The sequence below is a fragment of the Battus philenor genome, unplaced genomic scaffold (genome assembly GCF_028537555.1).
Source record: "Battus philenor isolate CCGP_79_NKW_IND1 unplaced genomic scaffold, ilBatPhil1.0.hap1 SCAF_7, whole genome shotgun sequence".
In the NCBI taxonomy this organism is placed as follows: Eukaryota; Metazoa; Arthropoda; class Insecta; order Lepidoptera; family Papilionidae; genus Battus; species Battus philenor.
Window position 1 is genome coordinate 5042965 of NW_027181737.1, and position 27864 is coordinate 5070828.

Sequence of the window (27864 nt, forward strand, 5' to 3'; positions counted from 1 at the left end):
ATAACCACTTATGCTAAAATAATAGAAGCGGAAGACAGAAGCAACAAATTATAACGGCGACAAAACTTTTTCATTTTCCGTTAAGTCGACCCTCCGCTACGGTAATAATTATTCTGTCATAGTGCAAAGCGTAAAATTTGACATGAATAATGAGACTTCGCCGCAAAACATTTCAGTTTCAACACTTTACCAACAGCAATAAATTTTATCTTCGTTTACTTTAAGAAATAAAACCGAATACTTCCAAGCTTTTTTAAGAAATTACTCCTATATTTCATTTCTAATACGATATGCGCCGAGTTTAATTTATCACTATAAGTGACAATTTGTATATATTATGTTTTCATATCAAGGCAAAAGTTTATACCTTGTTAAATATGACTAGTGGATCAATAAACTCAAATTAAAAATAGTTTTACATTAGTTTTTTTTTTTTATTTAAAGTACATACAGATATTTTTTTCAAAACTCCTATCGATTCAACTTATTTCTTAGAATAAAGGCAATAATTATATTATTAGTGACCTAATCATCAAAGTAATAAGCTCGGCGTCAACATAAACTGCGAATATATCCCTCACCTTTGGTTTGTGATGCTATAGTCACAATGGCCGACACCATGGAAGACTCGGTAAAACTCGGAAGGTACAATGCTCGATGATCTTAATAGAGCCTCCGGACAAGTAGGTCTTAAAACAAACATATATATCCAATGATAGGAATGTCCAATGTCTATGTGGCACGGCTAAGGCTCTAGTAGCCGTCGGAGGTATTACGCTCGAAATTGTAAACGATTATACTTAGTTTTGCCAAAATATTGTTACGTAGAAAAACAACATGTTTTATTTGTTAGTATTACAATGTTAGTTTAATACATTAATATAAAATCATTAAAAATTAATAAAGGTTTTTCTAAGTGCTTCCCATTGACTGTAATACAGCCCTTTAAAAGTTGAGGCCTGTCATCAATCAGCAGCACACTCTCTTTCTATGGGAGGATTCTTTGCATTGCCAATCGTATGGATTGTTTTAAGAATTCCAAATTATCACAGTGCTCAGGGCAAGCTTTACTCTACTTAAGAAATCCGCAAAAGAACCAAGGTTTCCGATGTAGCTCGCAGAATTGCTTGTCTGAAGTGAAGGGTCGACGCGTCATTTCGAGGCACAAACCTGTACTTAGTATGTATTATTTTTATTGTTAGTAATCTGATTAATTTTAACTCTATAGAAGTGAAAATTTATTTCATTGCAATTATAAGTATAATTTTATATTTGTTATTTAATACAATGAAAAATATTTCCCATTTTACATAGTTGTACAATTGTTTCACGTAGTATTAAGTTGTCAAAATCAACTAACTTTGACACTGACAGTTACTCTGGAAAGTAAAGTCAACTTACTAGAAATTTGTTTATTTTGATAATATTTGTTTACTTATACATACAAAACAATGAATAGTGTAATAGAGTAGAGAATTGGTGATATTTTTCCAAAATGTGTTAAAACAACAAACATGAATAATAGTCGATATAAGAGATATAAATATACTCCAATAGTGTCCGAATTTGGGTAAGCAATTTTTATTTAATATACTTATATCGAACGTAAATGTATTAGCAAAAAAATGGTTATAACAGAAATTTCATAACACATATAAATTACCTTTACTTGTACATTTTACCTTTAATTAATAAAGAGTAAAACTAGTATATTTAATGGATTTTCAGTAGTAAAATGCTGGGTTAAATGCATGTGGCTTTCTCCGAATCTAATAAGTCGATTCTTGTATATCTTTTTAAAATATTTTTTCAATGTTTCATTACAAATATGCAGCTGTACAATATTTGTAATTTAAAAGAATAAAACTGTTTTATTTAATATTTGAAAATGTACAATATTGATATTTTTAAATATTCTCTAGTAAGAATAGTCTGAGAAGAAGATGCTTACCATTAACTTAAAGAAATCTTATATCTAAACTGTTACTTCTTACCAATTTAAATATTAATAGATATAATTACAAATATCTATTGCTTGATTTTAATAAAAATTTAGGTATAAATTAGACGCTTGCAAGCAATTTGTGATCACATCAAATACTTTAAAACATTTTTAGTGCACTAATTTGCAGCATTCTCTTACTATTAGTTTACTAAATTGCCCAATAAAAGGATTTTTACTACAGTCATGCTTTAAGTTCAAAACTTCAATAAACCAAGCCTAGAGACTATCCCTTTTATTTTTGGCAGTATTCAAATAAAAATAAAATTGGTAAAATATGAAAAATACCAAGCCGTAAAAATTATCGGCAATATCAAAAGCTTCTTTAATTATAGTCAAAGTAATTTCTCTCAGGCAAGTTTGTTAGCACTATTTCACGCTGTTGAATAGTTGTAAGGTTAACAGAAAAGGGTATATAACACCAAAGTATTCTGATAGTCCGAGCAAAACACGGAGACATTGCATGACAATGGCACATCAACGTCATTAACACAAACATACATAAAAAATATTATAGTAAATCTTAAAACAAGACCATACATTAATGATAATTATACAAAACAATTTTTTTTAATAGGTACAAAACAACACAGTACTTTGTACTTGAATCAATAAGCTAACAAAATAGAAAAAACAAAACCTACAACAAATAAAGGACCTTACTGATTCAATCAAAACTTTTCAGTTATTATGCATGTTCTTCTATATTGCTATTAAATATATTCATAAATGTCAAATTGAAAAAAGGGATAATTTGCAACTGGAGAGAAATTGACATAAACAATCAGCTTTATGAAAACATAAAAGAAATATATCTTTGTGTTGAATTTGTTCTTTTTTTTTAATAAATACTTATAAGTAACTAGTTGGAAATTCTGAAATGAAACTATCAAGGCGCAGGTTCTGATATAGCTCTTGGTTAAGGCATGAATCATTTTAACAAACTAATTTAACACCCACTTAACTTAATGGTGATTAACCTAATTATTCGATTCTTAGTTTTTAAAACTGGTTGCTAACTTAAATCATCTTGACTGGATTGACTTACCCTGAGAGATTACGACCACAACCTGAAAACCACCTTCAGAAAATTAAAGAGATTTTGATTGTAATAGTCATATAACCCATGTTATTACAACAGTAGTACCCAAACTTAATACTAAATAAATAATAATAAGGTACCTAATCTAGATAATGATAGAGAAAATTAAAAAATAGTTTAACAGACAAAATTTTTGTTTACAAACTAATCTATATACTAATATTAGAAAATAAATATTTGAACCTGTTCTGAAATTTATTATGTCCTCATTTCCATCCATTCATTAATTTCAATATTACTTTTTTTGTGAATTTGTCATTAATAAGGACATAGTAAATTTTGTCACTTTTCTTCTTGTTTGATGTTTGATTTTATTTATATATTCAATTCTTATAATGTCCAATGTCAAATATATTATAAATTGCGTTATTTGGGTTGGATATTTTTTATAATTTAAGAGATATTTAATATTTCAGTAGTGTTACAAAATTCGTCTGAAAAATATTCGAAATTGGCCCTTTGTAGATGGTCATCAAAAATAAGACTATTAGAACAACTAACTGTGTAATAATTTACTTGTAATTACCTCATTATACTTTCTTTATAAGTATCAAATTTGCATATTCAAGAATCAATGTTATCTTAGTATGATATCTGAATTCAATGTTCTCAGAACTTCATCTTATTCAAGTGTTCACAAACAATTAAGCACATCCTAAAAGATCTATGTATTTTGTACTAATGTCTTGGTTAATACCACAGTTGTGCTTCTCCACCACTAATTTATCAGTTTTCAGCAAAGTTAATTTAAGACAATTATAATATATTAGGTGAAAGTTTCGCATTTTATTTGAAAATTTGTAACATAGTTTTTACAGTTTATTTATATTCAATTATAGGTACCATTTTGTTTCATGACTTTATCATCTCATAGTACCTTATAGAACATGATGTCGCTCATATTGATATTATGTGAATTCAGATAAAAAATAAAACCATTAGTTTTTGCAGTTCTCTCTTGATACAAATATGCTACTGCTGCCTATAGAATTCAGAAAAGACCGAAACAAGTGGGTACCTAAATGTGCAAGATCAGAGTGGAAGCATTATCACTTCCACTACCTATTTAAAACTGGAAAACCAATGTTGTGCTTCCCTTAGTGATACTGCATTAACTCTTATAAACCTCACAAAATATTTATCGCGGCTGGCGTTGTATTTTCTCTTTTTTCATTGGAATTAATTGTTATGAAAAAAAAAAACAAACGTAACTTGAAACAATTTTTTTATTACTTTTTCTTAAAATATAATTTTTTTCATGTTATCTAAACCAGCCAGATAGAAATAGAACAATCAAAAAGATTTTGTTATCAGTTTATACATACTACTTGTAAAAAGGCCTTCCTTGACCCAAGACAATAACTTTATTCATATTGTTGACGATAGTCTACGACCAAAAGGTTTTACCAGTGATGAATTACGTCGTGAAATGTGATACGACTCAGGTCCACGTTAAAAAACTCTCGGTCGCTAAACGAGCCTTAGTGAGGGTTATGCTCAAGATTTATCTACGAAATCGAATCAAGAATGAAGAGTTCCGCAGAAGTACGAAAGTAGCTGTAATAGCCCAGCTAAATTTCAAGTTGAAATGGTGATCATACAGCGCGCAGAACTGATGGACGCTGGGGTCTTAAAGTTGAAGTGACCAGGGAAGAGACTAGCAAACGTAGGACATTCACCCACAACCGTAGAACATTCACTCACAACCGTAGGACATTCACCCACGCGACCTTGTTAAGGTCATCGGAACATGCAGGATGTAGGCGGCTTCCAACCGGTCCGATTGGTAATATATAGGGAAGGCTTTTACGTTTCGCCTTATGTCATCTCTGTAATCATCTGTCACGCCGATCGACGATCACTAATAAGATACTTCAATGTCGATTATAGATATCTCAGAATATATAGAAACCTTTGGAAATCTGAACAATAAAGAATTTATTTAATCGTTTTCTGCTGTATATATTTATTATTGATTTAATTTTCATAAATAAATCATGCTTATTATCACGGAACCTTGCTATTATGATCTAAAATTTTTATTTTGAGGGGGCTATAGAAAGTTTAACGTGGTATAACAAAGAGGGGGAGGAGTGAAGAAAAATGAAATTTCAGGTGACAAATTTTATGAACATCTCCGTTGAAGCCGTATTTTCTAGTAAAAAATAAATTTAGACAAATATGGATCCGAATATTCGATTACTGTTTATAATTTACTACTTAAAACAAAAAGACCTGTACTAAGCGCTTTTAACGCTAAATGTCTTGCAATAACACTTCCATGCTGGTAAGCAATGAATTTTTATCGCAATGTACGCGTTGTTAAACTATTCAAGTCAAGGTTTGGTAGGAATACAATGCTCATTACAATTCCGAGGCTTTAGAAAAGAAAAAGGTAATTTTACATTTTTAAGATATATTACGTATAGTCAGAAATAACTGAAATAATTTTATTACATATTAAAAGACGAATAATTTATTGATATTTTTTATTAAACTTTATTGTACATAACATATTCTCAATCAACCTGACATATATAAATTATGGTGAATATTTGTGCTGTTTCACGAATACACCACAGTTAACACCATATATTGTAGTGTATAAATTGTTATTTATATATGTATCGTTATATCGATATCGTAGTCGTTTCAGCCCATAGTCAATTACTGCGAGGCCTAGGCCTTCTCCAAAGATATCTATAAGGGATATACTATAATCTCCACCCTAGGCAGGCACGCTGGAACTCATTCTCTTGAACCTTGTTTGTGAGCTTCGGCAATCCATTATAACTTACCCACAAAGTGTGAATTATATGACATTGTATCCCTGTCGCCTTTTTTTTCAATTACCCCCACTATTGGTCTCTTGCTCTACCCTATCGTATTTATGAGTTTTTTGATTACTTATTTATAATAAATAAAATCGTTAATTAAAATACTTATTTACTTTCACAATTAAACATTTTTTGCATATTCATATAAGTTTCTTTTCTGTTTATTTTAGCTTTAGTTATTTCACATTTGTGTTTTTTTTCCTATTCATTTAATTTCTTATTCGATCTGTACTATTTTTAATTATCGCTCTGTAACATTTGAGAAACGCGGGTCTTCGTCATTAATCTTTTTTCCTGGCATACCTGCCGCTGGGGTCTTAAGGTTATAGACATCCACCCACTATGTGGTCAGATAGAGATTTTTTTAAAATCGCGGGATGACTGAATGGCAGGACACTTTCAACCGGTTCTGTTGAAAATCTTTGGAGAGGAGAAAATAGACGTTCTATGCCTGACATGCTTATAATATAAAACTAATCCATATTAGCCTTGATCACGACGTAACTTAAAATTGATTGAATCGATCATATGTTTGTAGTTTCCCAATACTTTACAGATGGCTCCATGTTAAATAATTACAAATTCCATTACGGTTTGCACTTGTAATGTTAGTAAATAAATAGCAAAGATACTCGTTGAGTGCTTGTCGTATCAATATAAAAAATCCATAATTTTTACGTTGCCAATTTTATTTTGTCTGTACACGTCATACAGTATAACGTCGGTAGGGTCAGTTAGTTAATGTATTATATAATAATATAACTTATTTTGAATTTCTTATTCAACGTGACTATTGCCCAAATCACTTAAACATGTACGATGTATCTCATTTAGTTATTGCGCCATGTATTTAACTATAACATTTATCTAAAATCTAGAGATTTAAAAAAAATATCTATGGGTTCGGTCGATAACAAGCATTCGAAATTTGAATGCATTTCTCTAAGTAAAAGTTGCCCTTTATGGTAAAAAATACAGTTTGTTATTTTTACTTGAATCAATTACGAATACGATATCTATTGTGATATGACCACTGTCTGCAAAATTTTAATTTGTAGTGCAAAAAATATTAATGCGTACAATAACTCAAGGGTCAATTGAATAAAAAAGTCATGTTGATTTTCCAAGTAAACGAAACATACACAATATATCAACAAAAATTAACATCGACAATTTTTGCAAATATGGACTCATTTGGAAATCGAAACTATGACACATTGTTTGTCTTTGCATTAGATTGCTATTACAGTATGCGCGTACATTCCGTAAGAAGTAATATACGCAGTAATGTATGAGATCAAAAGAAAAACGGTCACAGGGCAGTCAAGGATAGAAAATATATATATATATTTAAACGGACTACGAATATATTTAATTTTGTTAAGTGCCTTTGTAATATGGCTTAATTTTTTATATCTAAAGCAGATAGTGATCCTCTCCATATCAGTTCTTATCACCACACAAACACATTTCTAGTTGGAAATAGTATTTCGAAAAACTTTACATATTTTTATATATTTAGGAATATGCTAATACAGAATGATTGGAAATACATAGTAAAATCTTTAAATGGGAATGTATACCTTGCTCATTTGTGAGCGTAAATCTTTAAAGAGTTTACAACTATTTTAAATAACTCTGTGTAAAATGGTCACTCGAAATATATTGCATAAGTTGGCTTTTTCTATAAGAAAGCGACAGGCCTGTAACTTATGGCGGTCCAAAGTCTGCATGGACAGACAGTAAACAATAAATAATTTTATTACGTAATAGGCTGAATTTTCAAAACGCTTTTTCTCACCATTACGACGATATTTATTATTTCTGAATCCCTTGATTTTGCGATACAGTAATTGACAGCAAATGAGCTATAGCAGATATTAAATCTCATATTTAGCAGAAATTTAAAACGAACAACCAATATACATAATTGTAGTAAGGTATTAGTAAAGAGCTTTCTGGATTTGTTTATTGAGTAAGCATTAGTTTCGAATGAATTCCGCCCACAAACTAATGCGATTGAACCCCCATGTTATTGTTAACATTACACAGTATGAACAGTCAACGGCGAGGTCGTCTAACAGTAATATTGAGTTGCATTTCCATTGTTGTACTTCCCTCGAAACGTTCACGTCTTCACGTGTCGCCGGCTACAATGTCAACATGCATGGTTAGTGGGGGTTTTGGTCGCGTGAGTGGGTGATCAGTCGACAGCGGCGAGTGAGAGGCGCGGGCGTCAAACACCGATTTGCCGGCCTCGAAATATTTACTCTACAATACTACTCGCATCTAAAAATCTACCCTTTACCTCTAAAATAAGGCTTATTTTCGTTTGTGTGATAAAATCACGGAACAGTGATCCGTAGTGAAAAATTGTGATCAAAAATGACCGAAGACAATACAGTGGGCGATGATTTGAAACGTCAAGCTGCTATGTTTTATAACTCCACAGAGAGGTAAGTCGAAAATTTAAAATAAACATTTAAAGTGTACAACCAGCCACGTGTGGCAAACATTTCAAGCAACATAATAGACAAAATTCTGAACCGGAAATATTAATCGGCAAAAGCTTGTTTTAATCCGTAATCATAAAATCATTATACCGTGCATTTTAATTATTAAATAATGTAAATTTTAAGTTTGATGTTTTTAAAATATACTTTTTGTTCAGTTCTCATAATTAAGGTTAATATAAAAATTTAATAATAGTAGCATTGTATAACTGGAATATACGTGTAAATTGGTATTGCCGCTATGTGTAAATTTGATTCATGTTGTGAAAATAAGTTTTGTTTTGTGCCTTCGATATACTATGTAGCCTTTCTGTCTATAGCTTTTTAGTTTTGATGAACGTATCGGTTCTTAATATATTTCACATGAAGATCCAATCAATTAAATTAATTAATAATAAAATTTTACTATACGCACTGTTTTACTTAAATGGGCCAGACAATAGGTAAAAAATATTTCTTTCGTATACCTGGTCAACAAAACTACATAATAATGTAACATCTTCACATGTAAACAATTTCGCCATTAACCAAAAAAGTAATGTTCTCTTGTCCAGAGTTTATAATTCAGTACAATCTTAAGATGGCGATATACCATATGAGCGCAGCGACCATGAAGGTCTTAAAAGAAAAACTAAAAACTGCTGTAATCGTAGAATATTATAAAATTAAAAGGACAATAGTTGTTAGCTTTTAGATCCAACATGAGCTTATTAAACACCTATTGATAAAACATATTATACAATCTATGTTAAATAAAATCTAACAATAATAAAAAAAATATCACAGAATCCTGCTTCATAATTAAGATCATAACTTTTTTTTTATGAAAACGTTTTTGTTAGCAGTGGTAGTGGTAAAGGACTGAAACTTGCCAGTAAGTAGGGGGTTTGATTCCCGGGATAAAATTTTATAAAATTTACACCTTGTGCTTTAATTATATAGAATTTTCTTCGGTCACAAACAAGTCTATAGGTGATGGGCAGCATCATCCTCTGCGTATTATAAGACCACACTGCGATCGGCAACCCGCCTGCCAACCATAGCGGTTGTAGTATATCCATCCATATAGGTATGTTTAGGGGAAGCCAATGCCTTACAGTGGGCGTATATGGGCTAAAACGTCGACTTGTATTGTTCTACTGTCGTGCTGTAAGTCTCACAGAGAGATCATGGGAAAGAGTTATATATAATGATATTCGTAATGAGACTCGTTATTATACGTATCTTCTTCTTTCTTCTCTTGTTTTTCCTGTGTATTGGTTTGGTTTACTGTGCTATCGAACATGGTTCAGATCGGCTCGTACCTGGGCATGGGGTTGCACAATAGTGGTAGCCGTCACCTTTTCAGTGATGAAAAAATTTTTACCGCTATTAAACATAGATGATATGAAAATATCGAATTCGATTGTTGTAGTCGAGTGAACTTTCTTTTATTACTTACGCGTTACTTTTATTGCTCAATAAATTTGTATGACGCCTCTAACGCAATATGACTAACAATGCTTAACAACCAGGAAATAATGTACACTATTTTGTACTTTATTACTTTAAATAAAATAGTTATTTTCTTTTGTTTGTCAGGTATATACGGGATGATTAGTTAGAGGTATATACAAGATAATTAAGGATGAGTTGGAAATATATTGTCGTCAAAAAGTTTTAAGGCTTGTAACCCAATTATTAAAAATAAATTAATTTATTATTTCTATTAGAATGCGACAGGTCAATAACTTCTGTCAAACTCTGCAGGGACAGATAATAAACAATAATTACTTTTAATACATATCTATCAGTATTTATAAAAAAAAATATCGCTTTTTATGCATTACGTTATTTATTATATCTGAAATTATTGAATTGGATAAGGTGTATGGTGAATTTATCTCTTTAAAGTTTTTACGGGTACAAGTCCCCTTGTTAGTTAAATGATATAAAAATACAGTAGTATGAAAATTTAAAACAATAATATTCGTATATGCAGTATTTTTAATCTATTATGTCGTTTAAGCTTAAATTTTTACGTTTGCATATGCACGCTTAAACCTCTTTAAAAGTTTTTTTTTTTTATCTTTATATACAGTGTTTAACCTCCGTCTCGCCAGTTGTTAATCGATGACGAGGTTTATGATGGCACATGCGTACCTAGAAGACGCCTATTCGCTCTTGACATAAGACTACCAAGTTATAGTTACCAGGAAACAATGACGCCGGTAGATTGTTCCATTCCTTAGCTGTTCGCATCGTAAATGTAGTTGCAAAACACTTATTGCGAGTTGAAGGGATTTCAACCGTGTACAGGTGTCAGAAATTCGTGGAGCTTTTTTATGTAATTCCGACGCACACTCTCCAAAATGTAGTCTATAAAACACCGATAAACTGGCAGGTTTTTTCCGCTACTTCAAACTTTGAAGCTTGGCGCTCAACAAAGCATCGTTACCAATAAGCCTTTTGTCTCGTGTCTGTATGGAGTCCAAAGCTTTGAGATGGTATTTCACCGATTCCACTAGATTCAAAATTAGAAAGGCACCCACGCGAAATTCTTAATGTAACAATAATAAATAATGTAATTTATTTATTTCACCGTATTGGGTCTTCAAAGCGACTACTTACAATAACGTATTCTTATTCAATTGTATAGTTTTTTTTTTTAACTTTAATGTATAGAAGCAAAATACTTATAGGGTACAAGGAAGATTCCTATTTAGGTAACAAACCGTGGACAAGAAACATTCCAGTATATTTTAATTCTATAAAACCTTTTTGAAACTCTGTTTGAATTTTTGACCTTGCATTCCAATCGGCGCTTGCTCTTATACATAACCACTAGTTATACCCCGCTCGCTTCGCTTGGCCCGCACTGCCTTTGTGAGTGTAATTTTATAAAATTGTTTTTACTTTTGAACATACTATATAAAATATACTGGCCAATTTTTATACGTAAGAGAATTCTTTTTTTGAGCTTCCCTCCCAACTCTCCCTTCGGGTGGAATTCCGTAAAATTCGTTCTTAGCTGAGCTCCACTAAGTAGTGGAAAGAATATTTCTAACAAATTTGAAGTCTAAGCCTTATAGTTCCAGAGAGGTTGTGATGAGGCATTACAAAAGTAAAAATCTTTTCTATATGTTTGTATAGATTGTATTTTAATACATAATATTACTATGCTGTCTAATGATAATTTCATTTTGATGATTTTCATGATTGATTATTTATTTAATTGGACATATTTTTAATATAAATAATGATAAATCCTATTTTTTATTTTTTTGACATGAAAACAAAAATAATCTTAAAGTTGTGTTCTACAAATGATACTTTTGAGCTAACGTGCTAAATCTAATGCCGTGTGCTGTATCCCGTTGAATTTACAAAGTTTTAATATTGCATGAAAATAAATCGTAAATTATAACAATTATTTCAATTTCAAATTCCCCGCCTTTTTTCTGTTCTTAAAAGTTGCTGTACTTAACTGAAATAAATAATACATACAGTTAACCTGTACATGTTTTTTTATATACTGAGTTCTCACGGTATCACTGAAAGCATAAGGCGTCATCATTTTGGCCAAACGACGCTTGACTTTGCCCTCTCTTGTAGATTTTTAATAAATACCAAAAATTTCTTTTCATAATTTAAATATAAATTAAATGAAAAAAATAATTATTTTGTTACAAATCGACTTTGTGTATTGCTTAAAATGTGATCATATTTGCGAAGGTTTGCTTGTAACTTTTGACATTTAAGTTGATGTAAATTGATCATGTTTATTTAGACGTAATTCTCCACGGATTATAGACAATTACGCTACTGTAATATGCTGCATTATTACATTGACCACTCACGGAACAGAATGAATAGGCTATTAGATTATTGCGTTTTACAATCCTCGAATGCATCTGCACATAAGTTGTTTATCGTTACCATCGTAAATAAAAAAAACTTAAAATTTTGAAGTATAAACATATATTCGACGTCACTGGTTGCCCACTAGGTCTACCGACGACATCATTATTATCGCGGGTAGTATCTGGATGCATGCAGCGCAAGACCGATTATCTTGGCTATTGTTGGCTTGGTGTCTATCGGCTCCTGTGATGATGATGATTATCTACTCAAGAGCACGCTGGTTTTCTACATTTTATATGCGACTCTAAATCATGGTCAATTCGCGCAGTGGACCGGAAAAGAATTGAGCCCTTTGAAATGTGGTGTTGAACACATACCATACCATAGACAACAAGACGCACCAAATCCGTCCTCAACCAACATAAGATTAAAATCAGGCTCTTTGCAATATGTTACCAACGAGTCTTAAGTGATTTTGACCTCATCATGTGCATAAAGTAAGCGGTAAAAGTCAATCGTCAGTCATTAAGTCAATTTGCTGGATTATTACTACTGCCCCGAGGAAAGTAGAGAACGGTATGGTTTCGAAAGAGATTCGGATTCCATCAAGGCTTTTCAAAACGGACACGTCTTTCATGAACAATGAAACGTCTGGAAAGATGACATATTTTGTTATTAAAATCACATCCATAATCTCGTCGTTTCAGCCCATATACACTATAAGCCCACTGCAAGGTATACGCCTCCCTCAAATATATCTATGGGTAGATAAATAATAAATTCCAAATAAAAATGATAATAGACGCCACGTTTAGCAACCCAATTGGCTCCACACTCTACAATCAATGTTCTTTCTATACAATATTTGTAAAGCTTTAAAACTCATTTCCAATCACCTTGTATAAAGTGTTCACTATTTCTTTCTATTAAAATGTCACAAGCCTTAATCCTCTGGCGATAGAAAGTCTACAGGGACATACAGTAAATAATAAACTGAAAAAACTTTCTCTTAACATATTATAATTACGTACACTAATTGAACGTAAATGACATACACATCAATTCCTTTAAAGCGTTTAAACCTATAAACTATCTTCATGTACATAATAAATATTAACTTTAAGTTAATGCTATATTTTAAAAATACATAAAGGAAATAATTGATGTGAAGCACACTTGAATTACATGTACCGAATATCTGTCAATCTTATTAAAATTTACGATAAACATAAACCGGTACAACTTGTACTGACTTATGAATGTTACGAACATTTGCAACATATTCTTTATCCATTTTATTATTATAATTATTAAGGTATTATTTCATCAAACAAACACTAATTTATTCTCGTTTCAATTTAATAAACAAAGTCGTTGAAAAAGCATTTATATCTCATATCGTCATCTCCCGTCTGTCACACATGTCCTTGTCATTTCTCATACTGTCATTTGAAGTAAACAGTGCAAGCCTATTTATTCACTTACATATATAATTACATAGGTCGTGTCACAAATGGCCGCCATTTTGTTAAACTTTTAAACAGTTTTATCGATGGCACATCGGCGGACTCCTTATACTGATTTTCAAGCTAATAGATTCATAAACAAGATTATTCTATTAAGTACAGGTTGTTAAGCATATTCGTTCATAGTTGTTAAGCATGTGAAGCACTTCGCTTTGCCGAAATTTCATATTAACATATGATTATTATATTTAAATCAGCCACTTCTATCTCTGGTTATTACTTATGGAAGGATGATGCCTGCAATATATTCAAGGTTTTTTTATAATTATGTTTTGAGTAAATCTAAGAGTAACACTCATAATCAAAATAATATTTATTCGAATAAGCTACTACAAGCACTTTCAATTCGTCAAACAACATAATATGTCGGCATTGTTATCCTAACAAGAAGCTACCTACGGCTCGACTATAATTGTTATGTACTATTTTATCTTTTATTGTGTTATTATATTTTATTGTGTTATATATTTATGTTATTTACTATCTTATCGACTATAATTTAATTTACTATAGTACTACCGTAACCGCTGTACCGTCTTAGGAATATGCGTGTTGAAACGAAAGGAGTATCGTACGCTCCGTTCGAACAGGCCGCCGTGAACGCTCGCGGCGACAACTTTTTTTTTACTCATGTTTAGCCAGCGGGGCACTGGTTTCAGTAGCAATATATCTTCACATAGTCAGTTAGATGACCATTTAATGCTCCTATTGTTGTAGCTAAAGTGCTGCAGATAGACCGATGAATGATCTATTTATTATGAGGGTATGTTTGAAGGTAAAAAAGTCATGTAAAGTAATTCCCCCAACAAAAGTTGCTTGAAAAATTCCTTTTAAAAAAATTTACCGAATCTTTGACACAAAGATACATTCGTACAATGTAAGTAAACATTTATATTGCTGACATTCTTTGTTTGGTTTATAAATAAAACGATATGACTTTAGACTTTCCGAACCACGCTATCATTTGACAGCTGTCAAAATTCAATTTGAAGGGTTGTCGCGTTGTTTTTTTTTTCATTTCTCAAGTTTGTATTCTAGTCGTTTGGTTATTAAGTATAATATTTTATTCGTAATAAATAAACTAAAATGCGTACTTATTTTTTTTTCTAATTTTCGATATTACTTACCAAGTTGAATATATCGTCTTTATAGCCCATAGATGCTCACTGCAAGGCATAGGCCGCACCTAAAAACATCTGTGAAGGGATATACCACAATCGCCACGCTTGGCAGGCGGGTTGACGATCGCAGTGTGATACTATGGTACGCAGAGGACACTGCTGCCCATTCTCTCGAAATTTCGTGAGCAGTGACAATCCTTTATAATTAATGCACAGTGTCAATTTTATAAGATTGACATACAATCGTAAGTCTCAGTCCGCCACCGCTGGGTTACCACTGCTCGCGAAGTTTATAAAAATAAATATTTAAATCGCTACTGAATGTTAATTGCGACTTTAACACTTAATCTAGCGTTAAACGTGTAATTTTCAAACAATGAATTTTTTCTCAGTTAACAAAACCATGTTACGTACTGCAATTTAGTTCACAATACGTCCACAGTACATACACAATACAGTGTATACAAAATACATTTACATTCACAGTACAACCAGCATACAGTTCACAATACGTTCAGACGTATTCTCTTGATATAGTAAAATCACTAGTATTTAAATTATTTTAAAATAATAGTCTCAATGTATAAGAAATTATAAATTACAGGAATATAAAATTAAAGCTATATTGCTAGAAATCACTAAAAAACTATGTTCAACACCATTTCATCATTCATCATCATTCCGTGCCATATGACGCGAATACGACACTCGCTGCACTTTCCGTTCAGGCCATTCACAGTTCTCTTTGAAATCATGGGGTTTCTAAAAAATAAGTTTTAGGGTCGAATATAGATAACTTCCCATCACGTATGCGCGTACGGAATGCATATTAAAATTTATAACTTTTTCCCGCTAATTATAGCTATGCAGTATTGAAAATACTAAATAATATCGTCTTAAACGATATTTTTTAATTTTTAAGATGCAGGTCTTATATGCCTCCCGCGGTCTGAATGAAAAATATTTAAAATTGCCGCGGCACGTAACGTTAATTTTATTACAGAATAATTATTGTGGTTTTATTTGCATATTGCCGTAGGTGTCGGTATACTGATATTTGCGAACCACGTGTTGGCTTCTTTGACATTTCTCGACAAATATTCTCAAAATGTCTTTCACAAAATATTTAAAGTAGGATAAAAGATATTTTAGAAACATACCTTCCAGTAAAATGAAAGGTTTTGAATAGAGGTTTTTTGAAAATAAACTTTGAAAAAAAGTTATCCGACATTGTTTACATTTACTAAAGTTACACATTTCAATTTACATGGTTTTATATAAAACTTTTTATCCTTTCAGATATCAGCTTTTATTACGCAATTTGCAAGGAAGACCTTATCTCTAAGCAATTTATGTGTATAGCTGAATAGATCTATTATTAAGTCGTCTATCCTCGTGGGCAATTACTTCGCCATCAACTAACTAATGGCTTCAGTGTCCTAGGCCAGCGTTTTGTACGAGTTCGTATTTTGCCATGATTTTTTTATAAATTTCATTTTTAAATTGCAAATTTTGGTATAGCAAATATTTCATATATATTATTACTAACTTCCTACGATAACAATCTTATTGTGCCTTCACATAGTGAGCTATTCCTATTTGTTTTCTTTAATATAAACGAGGCAGCCTTTTGTCTTGTTAAATTGTTTAGTTTTAAAAAATTACAAAACAGTCGAAACTTCTTTTCTATTTTTTGATGCTTTATATGGAATGAATGAAGTGAAACGTTGGCTCAAACAATTTATAATTTATTAATAAAATTTTCCATTTAAAAACATCATATAACGTCGTTTAAGTAACGAAGTACAATATTTGCATATGACATTATAACTACATATATTGTATGTATACACGATGTTTGGCTATAGATGTAAATAAAAACTTTAAAGAGGTAAATCTATAGCTGACTTATTTTCAAAATGCTTTTACACCTATGTCAAATCTACAAAGTGAACTCTTTGAATTAAGTTATATTAGTTTATTGTTTCTTTCTGAAAACGACGGACCAATAACATCTAACAGTACAGAATTTAACAGGAAAAGATAGTAAACAATAATTAATTTTCATATATCTATGTTATCCGTTTCGTTTATATATCTATGTTTCGTTCTAAAATGCTTTTTATTATTTCATACTTCATTGATTTTTGGACAAGATGTACCACGCATTAATTGACAACATATGAGCTACAGCTTGACCTATTTAAAGCTATCATCAATACTATATCATCGATACGATATAATCACCATGTATAAAACTATAACACGCAATAAACGAAAATAGTTTATAGAAATAACAAGTAAAAGCAACTTGTCTATCAGAATTTTCCTCAATATTAATACAGGTATAATATTAAATTTCCCCACATATTTGCTTAGGCACTGTTTGCCGAAGGAAACCATTGGTTCATTCAATCTAACGAGTGATTGTTCGTGATACGGAAACGTGATCTGTGGTTTGTGAAATCATTATGATTTGCCGCCCTTTCTATCATGCTAAACAGAAATATACCAAATTGTACTCTTTGATATTTAATACAAAATTATGAATCAATATTAGTAGGTGGCGGTAGAACTATAATATATAAAACAGAAGAACTTCTTGTTAAACTTTAAAAAGGTAGATTAGTTAGTAGCTTTTGCTATGTGTTATAAAATACAACTGATGTATATTAACTCGTCGTGTTTTCTCTAGTATGTACACTAGGTCAAGTATGTGTCTTAGATTCCAAAGTTCCTGTCTATTACATGGCACATTATATATTAAAAGGTCAAGAAAAATATACTATCGAATAGACACATGTGTGTGTACCTACATATATATATATATATATATATATATATATATATATATATATATACTTAGATACACGAAATATTTAAAAATAGGGTCTTGTAAATTACTTATGTTATATATAAACATATGCAATGGTAACATTCGGTGTAACAGAATGTATGAACATTAATTTGACATTTGTTACATTAGTGCTTATATTATTTAAATTAAAACGTAGTATTCGTCTTAATCTTTAAGTAAAAAGTTTATTTAATATTACCAATGCGTGGGTAGTTCTGGCATTGAATTAAAAGCTTGGGTAGTGATATAGGGGGGAAAGACAGACGGGGGGGTAGAATGTCGTGGGCGGACAGTCTCATTACCACGCATGGACGTATAAGTAATCATAACGTATTCCTCAAGAGGATTGTTACCACCTCGGAAAGAAATTTTTATTTGTAAGAAATATTCATGTACCCTACGTTTACGATAAAATATTTTTATAAAGATTGTAAGATTTTGTAAATATATTGTGTTAAATAAACTTTTGATTTTTTTATTCTTTCATTTTAGAGGGAAATGTTGGCGGCGAGAAAAATGAATTTATCTCTTATCACGTCCACTGCTGGACATAGATTTTTTCCATAGATTTTCAATAAGACCGATGGGAAGTTACAAATCCAGTCTTCCGACAACCTTAGTAAGATCGTCTGTCCCCCTTGTAGGCGGACGTCATATGCTGCGCTTAGCGGTTTTGAAAAAGGCATTCTTCTGGAGTTCTTTTGACTCTTCTATATACTACCCTGTGAACACTACATTCTATTATTATGTATTTAATTTATTTGACTATTATTATTAACAATATTGTATTTATTATAATTTTAATAGCATTATGCTTTTTATTTTGTAATAAGTTTTTAAAAAGTCGTCTTTATTTTATGGCTAAACTTGAAAAAATTTGAGGAATATTTTTTTTATTGGCGAAGCACGAACAGCAATTTCAAACATTTGTATACACAAGAGAGAAATAAAAACTTTAATTTCGCAAACTGTCACGTCCACATCAAAGAGAAAGTAATAAACAGAAGTTTTTCTTCCTCCCACCCTCATTTCTTCTGGTAATTTTGTTAGGAAGTCCTAAAGTTTGACTGCGTTTGCTTCGTACATTGCCCGTTGTACACCGAATCGTGGGAACTGTAATTAAATTACACTTGGAAAGTTTGTTTGCGACATTCATTCAACAAACTATATTGCAGAAGACAAAAATATGCATTCTCTATTATAAATAAATAGTAGTTGCTTTCGTGTTTAACATATACAGTATGATTACTTATACATGTAAAAGCTTTAAAGGGTGGTGAATGTCAGCTCATTTGCTGTTAATTAATGTAGGTTACACTCTTTTTAAAAATCAAAAATATAATATGGTTACAAAAAAAATAATATAATGATAATGTACTAAGAAAAATCGTTTTTAAAAATTCTGATTACTATATAACATATTAAAGTCAATTATTTTTTACTATCTGTCCCTGTAGAGTGCTTATAAGAATTTATTGGCCTGTCACATTCCAATAGAAAAATAAAATTAATGTTACATATTACAGAATGTTTTCATGGGATTGTAGCTTTCACCGTAATTTTATCTTCAATTCCAGAATCGATCGACACTATTCAATTTAAATCAGGATTTTTAAATTCTAAATTTAATACAGCACTGTCATATGAACGCAGTAATTTAAGCTATGATGCTTGTCATGGCACAAAACGATACTGTTTCGCGGCAAAAAAGAGATATAGAGAACAAACTACACTTCAAATTAATACTTACCAACGTTTTTAATCCAAAATAAAATTAGAGATTTTTCTCTTAAATTTAGTTATAATGCTTTGAGTTTCGCACTACCAAATTAAGAGATTTACAAGGCAAACGTTTACTTTATTATAAATTTCACGACGATTCAATTACAATAACCTCTTTCAATTGATAAAAAGCTATTATCAGTAAGTAAATTTTGACAGGAAATACATAAATTTGTAACATATCCTTTTGTTAATTATAAAATACTAAGAATACAATGAATAAACCTTGTATTGACACTTTATACTTAAAACCAAACGAGAATTTCATCGATTGGTGAAAATTTCTGCGTTGTGATAATTATTTTCGTTTCAAAACTATTTAAATGCGATTGTCATTATCCATTACGTCCAACCTAAGCAAAATTAAAATTCATGATAACGTCGTCTTATTAGACATTACTGGAATAGTTACTCTTAGAGCAGGAACATTCAAGTAGTACTGAGGCAACTCTGAATGTCTATGGTACTTTATAGAATACTGTCATCATTTCAGTCATAAGGCGTCCAGTAAACATAGATTTTAGATAAGATCAGATATAGGTTTGAAGCTATCTGAATACAGAGTCTTTAGACTACCTGAATAAGGTCTTCTGTTCACATTGCGAGAGGACTTCTACGCAGTGCTTGCCAGTTTGCGATCTCAACTCCAGAACCTTATGGCCCGTGTAACCAACTATTTTGTATCCTATGTATTCTGACCACTGTCACTTAAACTTGCCAATACGCTGAACTATCTTTACATTTCTGATTTGATATCGTAGATAAATCCTAAGCATAACTCATTTTGTTGCACGTTGATCGACTGTGAGTTCCGTGCCATAAATTATTAACACATTGGTCTTAGAGTTCCGTCTTAGGGCACTGACGGATATTAGCCGAGAAGATCTTAGCTTTAATGGATAAAATTTTACTCTAAAGTTGTCATTTCTCAAAGAAATAAAAGAGAAAGAACTATACTGTACTAAGCTTTAACATTTTAAAAGATATCATCAACTGGAAATAGTATGCCAAAAGACAACGCTATCTTTAATTTTATGTGATAAACATACCATTGTCAACGTCACGGAACATTCTCGCAACTAAGAACCGTTGAGCCACATCCGAAGTAGATTAATTTAAAATCGACAGAAACAAAATTACACAAATAAAAATCAAATTAAATTTGTTGTGTATCATAATATTAAAACCGTTTTTAATGCAGTTAAACACGCGGAAATTAGAGGTAGTTACAAAAGCTCATTTCAGTCCAATTTGAAACCGGTATCCGTGCCTGTGTACTCAATGACATAGAATGTAAACCTGTTGTTATAAAACTATATACCAGTTTATACCTACGGCTGTTATTCAAAGAGTTTAAATTGAATTTACGAGCGTTCTTCAATCCAGAAAATAAAAACTGGAAGTAACAGGTTTAAATTATCTTTCGATGACTTTGAAATTGACATTCCATTGTTTCTCCTGTTATTGCTGCTATTAATTTAAAGGGTTACTATAAAAGTTAATTAGATTCATTCCCGAATCGCAACATGTGCATATAAGCAGTTATTAAAAGATTGTTATAAAACAGTTAATCTTAATAATACAGGTTGTTCGGTTATATTTTTTGGCATTATAATTGTTTAAAGATTTTACACCTATTTCTAACTATAAAGAATAACGTGATTACTCTGATTATGTTTCATTACTTTATATTTTCTATTGAAATGCGACAAGCCAATAAATTATGGCAGTACAAAGTTTACATAGAAATATAGTAATCAATAATTAATTTTAAGACTCGGCAATCCGAATTTTGATAACACTTTTTCACACTATATTATCATTACGTAAGTATCTTAAATTTCTAATAATAATTTTATGACTTCATTTTCTACTGGATTGTTAAAGATATAGGGTTTTAAAGATCTTATTTAAAGTCATCGGAGTCAGCTTACATGCGTGTATCTAGTATAACAAGGCCCTATTATTGTAGATTATAATATTAAGTCACGTACAGCGTGTAGTTCACATTGAATATAAAATAATAAAATCAAATCTATGGGAATAGTGCTCCATGAAAATGAGGCACACTACCCCGGGCGCTCTTATCCTGTTTTTGTAAGTGACAATTCTAATCTACAACGACGAAAGAATTAGGTCAGGCAATCGTGACAGTGAGCCTGCGTTCAAGACGCTCAAATAACTCCCAAGGAATTTCTAAAAGGAGAACGTTGTAATTACGTTTCCCAGTTGCTAACAAAGGGTCGTCCTTTTGAAACTGTGATATTTTCTCTGCGCCTCCAACGGTAGTGCATTAAATTTTGTTTTACGTTTCGCATGGAATAGTCCACAGACTCCTGGTTCGTATCCGTCGCTATTCAAGATCAAGACCCTTTTGGAAAAGTTTGTCGTGCACTATGTAACGACATCTGTGTTGGACTTTAGAGGTGTGTACTGCTTCGGCTACAGTCGTATATATTCTGGCCTTATTGAATAAGAGCTTGGAGCTACGGCATCGTGGTCAAAAGTTTTCCCATTTTTCTATATGATCGAAAAAATCACTCCGCATTGTGTACAACTCCGGATATGGAAAAACGATACTCTGAGTGCCAACACTATCGTTGCATTGGTTGTACGACCAGTCAACGGCAACCAACTCGTATAAAATATATGTAATAGTAGTATACAGATTACTATAATTTAAATAATAGTGTCTAGATTTTTACATAGAGACTAAAATTGACCTGCACCAGGACGATAGGTAGTTTTCTTAAGCCTCTTTTTCTTAAGGCATTTCATACCATATTATTGATATAATTAAATGTTTCTTAATGTATCTCAAAAAGTCACGATTGCAGACTGGATGCTATTCGAGTGTTATACTTTTTATTTTTCTGCTCTTTTATATGCGTGATATATTATCATTAAGGTTAGTCATTATTGCCAAAAAAACCGAGTTTCATATTTTCCCCTTTTTTGTTTTAATTTAAATGTGAAGTTTGATTACTTAATTATAAAATGCATTAAACTTACATAATCGTACAGGTTGAAGCATCGTCATGGAAACAATTATTACTAATTATTACTAAATATATTTCCATAATCAACATTTCAAAAAAACTTCCATTGCTGAACATAGATATAACGAGAGATTTTTATTAAGACCGATTGAAAACGAACATCCAGCGTTATCTGACGATCTTAACAAGGTGGTCGGCCCACCCCACGAGTTCCCAGGCTGCGCTTGCCCGTCCAAAGTCCAAGGCCCGGTGAATACATCGCTATATTAATATATTATTATTTCAATGTGGTTTTAAGCATAATGAAAAATTTATAACTAAGTTTGTGGTATTTTTTCCATTAAAGCTAGGCTAGGTGAAAAGTGCTACAATATTAAAACAGACGCTAAAACTTGTCATAAAAACATTGATATCAAAAAAAGTTGTTAGTAAAAAAGTCAAAAATATTTAATTACTTAAAATATATACATATATGTATGTGGGTTGTTATATATATATATATATATATATATATATATATATATAGTTTATCTTAAAAAACTTTACCGATTTTCTGGAATTTAACCTAACTTTTAGAGTTAGGTTAAATTGCTCCTTATAAAAAGTATAATTTTAGTGCTTTATCTGAAACGTATACAGCTTAGTTGAAGTGGCTGTGGGCCTCATCATCGCATAGAACAGGTGGCCGCTGGTGATTTAAGGTTCTGGAGTGTAAACCATATACCGGCCAGTCGAAGACACTGGATGTAGATCGCCTGTAATCAGTCGTTATGGAAATTTATGGGAATCATTTGGAAAGAAATTATTCCAACTTAAAGGGATTTTTTTTGTTCTCATTGAATTTTTTGTTAATTCTTCTCAGTGGGTGGGGCGGCATGAACTAGTTTAAACTTAATTTTAAGCTGACTATTATACATCATTGTAATAATCTTATATAATAAAGCTTCTTTGACTTTGTCCAATAGTGGACTCATGGCTGAAATGTTAATAATCTTGAACATAGGCGACACTGGCATTGAGCAATTGGTTAATAGAAATAGAATTTAATAAATACAGTATTCATACCCTTGACCAGTTATTTTCAACAATAAAATATTCAATTAAAAGTAATAGGGACGAAATATTAAATGTAAAAATAATGATTATGTCGCTTTACGTGTAAGAATGTATTGTTAACAAAAGCAACGTGTCTAACCTTGAATTTAAAAGGGTTCTTACAAATATGAACCACTGGTGCGTAGAAACACGACATATTACTTGAATGTCCTCCATCATCCATCATAAGTGTCTATTCTATCGACATATTTACCTTTGCTTACTTAAAGTTCGACGTTGATTTACCTACAATATTTTGTCATTACTTCCAAACTTAATATTTACGTACTCAATACAATATGTTTGTTATATGTCACAAAGTCATAAATAATCAGAATAAATATTTTTGATTTGCAGTTCAAATATAAATACAAATGGTATAAATGTAAAATAAAAATGTTAAGCTTAATCTTTGTGCTTTTTCATGTTTCTCTTCCTCTTTTAATTTCGGCGTAGGATAATTGTATTCCCAAACATTAGGATTATCTACAGAGAGATACTGCTCATCTTTTTAAATTGATTAAAAAATTAAGAAAGAAGTGCGAAGTAATAATAAGTGTCGAGTTAACAAGTCTTCAAATTACTTAGCCTATGATTACTACAGTCTGTTATGATGAAGATTTCCACGTAAATATAAAAACGTAAAAGATTATTAAAAATATCCACTTTTTCGACAGCAATTAAGGCCCTTTAAACTCATTCAATAATGGAATCTTCCGATAGAATGATTAAATTGAAGAATGAGGCGGAAGTAAGATTTAAAAGTGTAATTGGGTCACAACCTAATTAGATTGTCCGACACCATTGACAAGCATCTTACAGAAGTACAATTGATTGCACCATCGGGATTTGGTTAACGACTTCCCCAGAGGGGGAGACGGCAGCGAAGTGATATCTGCTCTAATGGCTGTTTACAAATGATTGTCACTTCCGTCTGCGTTCATTGTTTCAGTGACTCTTTGTTTAGCATGTTTAACTGTTCAGGTTTGTTTGGACTCTGGCTTGTTGCGTCACGTTTAGATATCGTAGTGTTTATTCTGCAGACGTTTGCTTTTTAATTTTTTGTAAATATCTACGTAGTAAAATATGTAACTAAAATATGCATTTTAATTCTATATACTCAATTAAAAATTAATGCATAAGATAAAACAATAAATTAAATACTCGAGTTTTGTGTGTAGAAAAAAGACTTCTACTTGTTTACAATCATATATTAGAATATTGCCTGTATATATGTATAATTACGTAAATAGTAAACTGTTTCCAAATTGGTTAAACTGAACAGACGTATAAAACTTAACATTATTGGATAAATAATTTGTGATGTTTATTTTTACAATAAATCAAAATATAATTTGTTTTGTATTTAGAACTAACTTCGAATGACTTTGAATGCGCGTAAATTTTTAATCTGCAATAAAATTTATTACTCCCATTGCTGTGTATTAAACCTCGTCAAGAGAGAATTGTTTGATGATTGTTGACTGCCTTGAATTAGTACCTGAGAATTTAATATATATTTTAATCTTATATTTTCAATAATTTTTTATTGTTTTTTTTATTTAGTGCCAATATTTTTACTGCAAATACAAACTCAGGTTTTTAAAATATTCAATAAATAAAAAAACACATACCGTATAATGTTTGACAATAGTATATAAACATTTTTCAATATGTAGTTAACTATTGTTTGGTGCACTTGCACGGCCCTAATTATAACATTCCTTTTTTAACATTTCAACGGTACGCTTCTAATTGCAATAAGTTATCACAAATATGGAACCCTATTATAATAGTATACGAACACATTAGCAAAGCTCTCGCCAGAAGTTAAACCATTAGAATATAATGATCATTATATATTACATTAACGACACAACGGAGACACGCCCGATGTTAAGTAACAGTTTGTAACTTAGGGGTCATTACATACTTCCTTACAAGCGACATTCTCCTTGTTGGTCGTGTTATATACTACTAGCTATCTGAAGTATTCCGTAGTGTTAAAAGCTATTAGGCTGTCTCATTCCAAAGGAAAAAAAATATAAATCGAACGTGGTATTATAGAAACCACTATCAATGTTTATATTTTTTATTTATCAATATAAAATAAGTTTTCCACGTTGTACATGCGCGCCAATGTGATTAACCAAAGACTATAAAGTGCAGAGTACGATTTCAAAGTGGACAGACCTGGTTACGATTGTCCGAAAACACTTGATGCAAGCTGCCGGTTTTTTGCAACCGATCCTTATGTAAATATATGGAAGAGGCTTCTGTTCAGTAGGGAATGTTACCCGGCCGAAACAATAATGATGAACCAAAGACAACACACCTTTTTCCAGCTAACGACAGACATACATATTACCCCTTTTATTTGTATGAAGGTATAAGTGTTTTTACTTCATTATTCGCCATATTTGCAAGGGACTTTAGCAGGGGACCTGGACTTGAGTTATCACTTATCATTCGGTGTTTGGCACTAGTCGGTGTAACATCTCCTGCCCCGTGGAGGGGTGAAACATGTGTTGAATTGTGGTGGTAGTTGTGTTTCGCATTGTTTACCACACGCGCATTTATCAGTGGGCTGGCAGGCGGTGCATTTCATTGCACGACTACTGCTGCATAGCGGAAGTTGCTATATATTAATCCATTTCTTTGTTAGAATGGACTTCCGCAAAGTAACGCCTGAATCTATTAGATACTTATTACACGTTTAGTATTACGACTGAAGAGTCCTCGAGAAGATCTAACCTCGACTTAGTCGATAACTATCGCCTGTCTAACATTATTGCCACCACGGGAAAGCGGAAAAAACTCCGACAACTCTTCCAACTAGGAAAATCGAGAGCTTTTTCTTCCTGAATATTCTTGTTTGACATGTTTTGGATTGACTGTGAATTACTTGGTTTCGCAGTGTATAGTGTGTGTTTTGGAAATGTCAATAGGCACTGCGCAGATCCGCTTAGGATTTCTATTTGTATATTTCACTTTTATATCGTTTTGCTCTATTTAACGACTCTCTACTGCGGCCTAGTAAACAAGACATTTTTCACTCTCACCGAACTACCTGTGTAACGACGCGGTGTAAGAATTTTCAATTAAAATAATTGTGTTAAATTACAAAAAATAAATATATAAGATATCTACTCAACTCTAAAAAGATAATTTTTTATTTTAGTTAATGACCGGAAATCTTTAACTACCACTCATAGTAATGAATTCATAACATTTTTACAATATTCAAAAATTATAATATAATTAAGTAGTAGTCAGTAAATTTCGCTGATGTACTTTAAATAACAGAAATTCTGCCAGTAAATGTCAGAAATGAAGTGTCTACAACTACACTACAAGAATGAGACTAGTAAGAACGCTGATATTCTTAATCTTCTTTTTATTCATCTGAACCTTGTACCGCAGGGAAGACTGAAGCAAGATCGGCGCTCTTGAAATGTGCTGCTGACGAGGAATGCTACGCATGACTGACAAGAGAACCAACAGATATGTTCTCAATTAACCATCTGTAACATACGGATTCTGGATTACTTCAGCCACATAGCACGGAGGCATCGGAGATAAGCTGCTTTTCGTAGGAAAAGTAGAGGGAAAGAGATCAAAAGCGGACTCTGTTCGAGTGGTAACTGGCCTCATAATAACGGTAGAATTTAGAAAAGCAATAGAAACCTGCGGAGTCAACTTGTCGAATTATGGACTAAAGCTTTTCAGGAAGAACACGACTTTTAACAATGAAGATAATCTATCTAAAAGACTTTTAATCATTCTTAACCAACGGTTTGCTATGCCTGAATTATATGTGTCTGATTATGGGATATTAAATATTATGAAACTGGCTAATATTTTACCCTCCAATGTTAAAAATAAACACATGCAATATTATTTAAAAATATAATTTTCACACATAAACATGGAACCTACTTTCGTTCGAATGTTCCTATCGTGCGCATTTCACGCCAGTTAACTTCCTGTTTTCCCTCATTCGGAATATCCAGCTGTTACTTAAATTGAAATTTCGATTGTCTGTTGTAAACCATAACGACAAAAATATTAAAATTAACCATGATAAACACCCATCTTCGACTTTGAAATGACATTATTGTGTGTAATTTGTTAGAATACATGCATTTTACTATAAAACTTCATTAATTCTTCAAAGTTTTTATGCG

The 27864-nt window shown here is 31.6% G+C and overlaps 1 protein-coding gene across 2 annotated transcripts in view; it reads left to right on the forward strand.

Moving 5' to 3' along the window:
- The first annotated feature begins 1396 nt into the window (after nucleotides 1–1396).
- The window catches only part of MFS9 (major facilitator superfamily transporter 9), a 42434-nt gene continuing 15966 nt past the window's right edge, over nucleotides 1397–27864 (forward strand). Inside the window, exon 1 of one of the 2 annotated variants that reach the window (XM_068774256.1) lies at nucleotides 1397–1570. In XM_068774256.1, the coding sequence (XP_068630357.1) occupies nucleotides 1515–1570 (56 nt within the window). In that variant the 5' untranslated portion in view covers nucleotides 1397–1514. Of the gene's footprint in view, nucleotides 1571–8151; nucleotides 8398–27864 lie in introns of those variants that run through there. The other variant, XM_068774255.1, reaches the window with a different exon arrangement.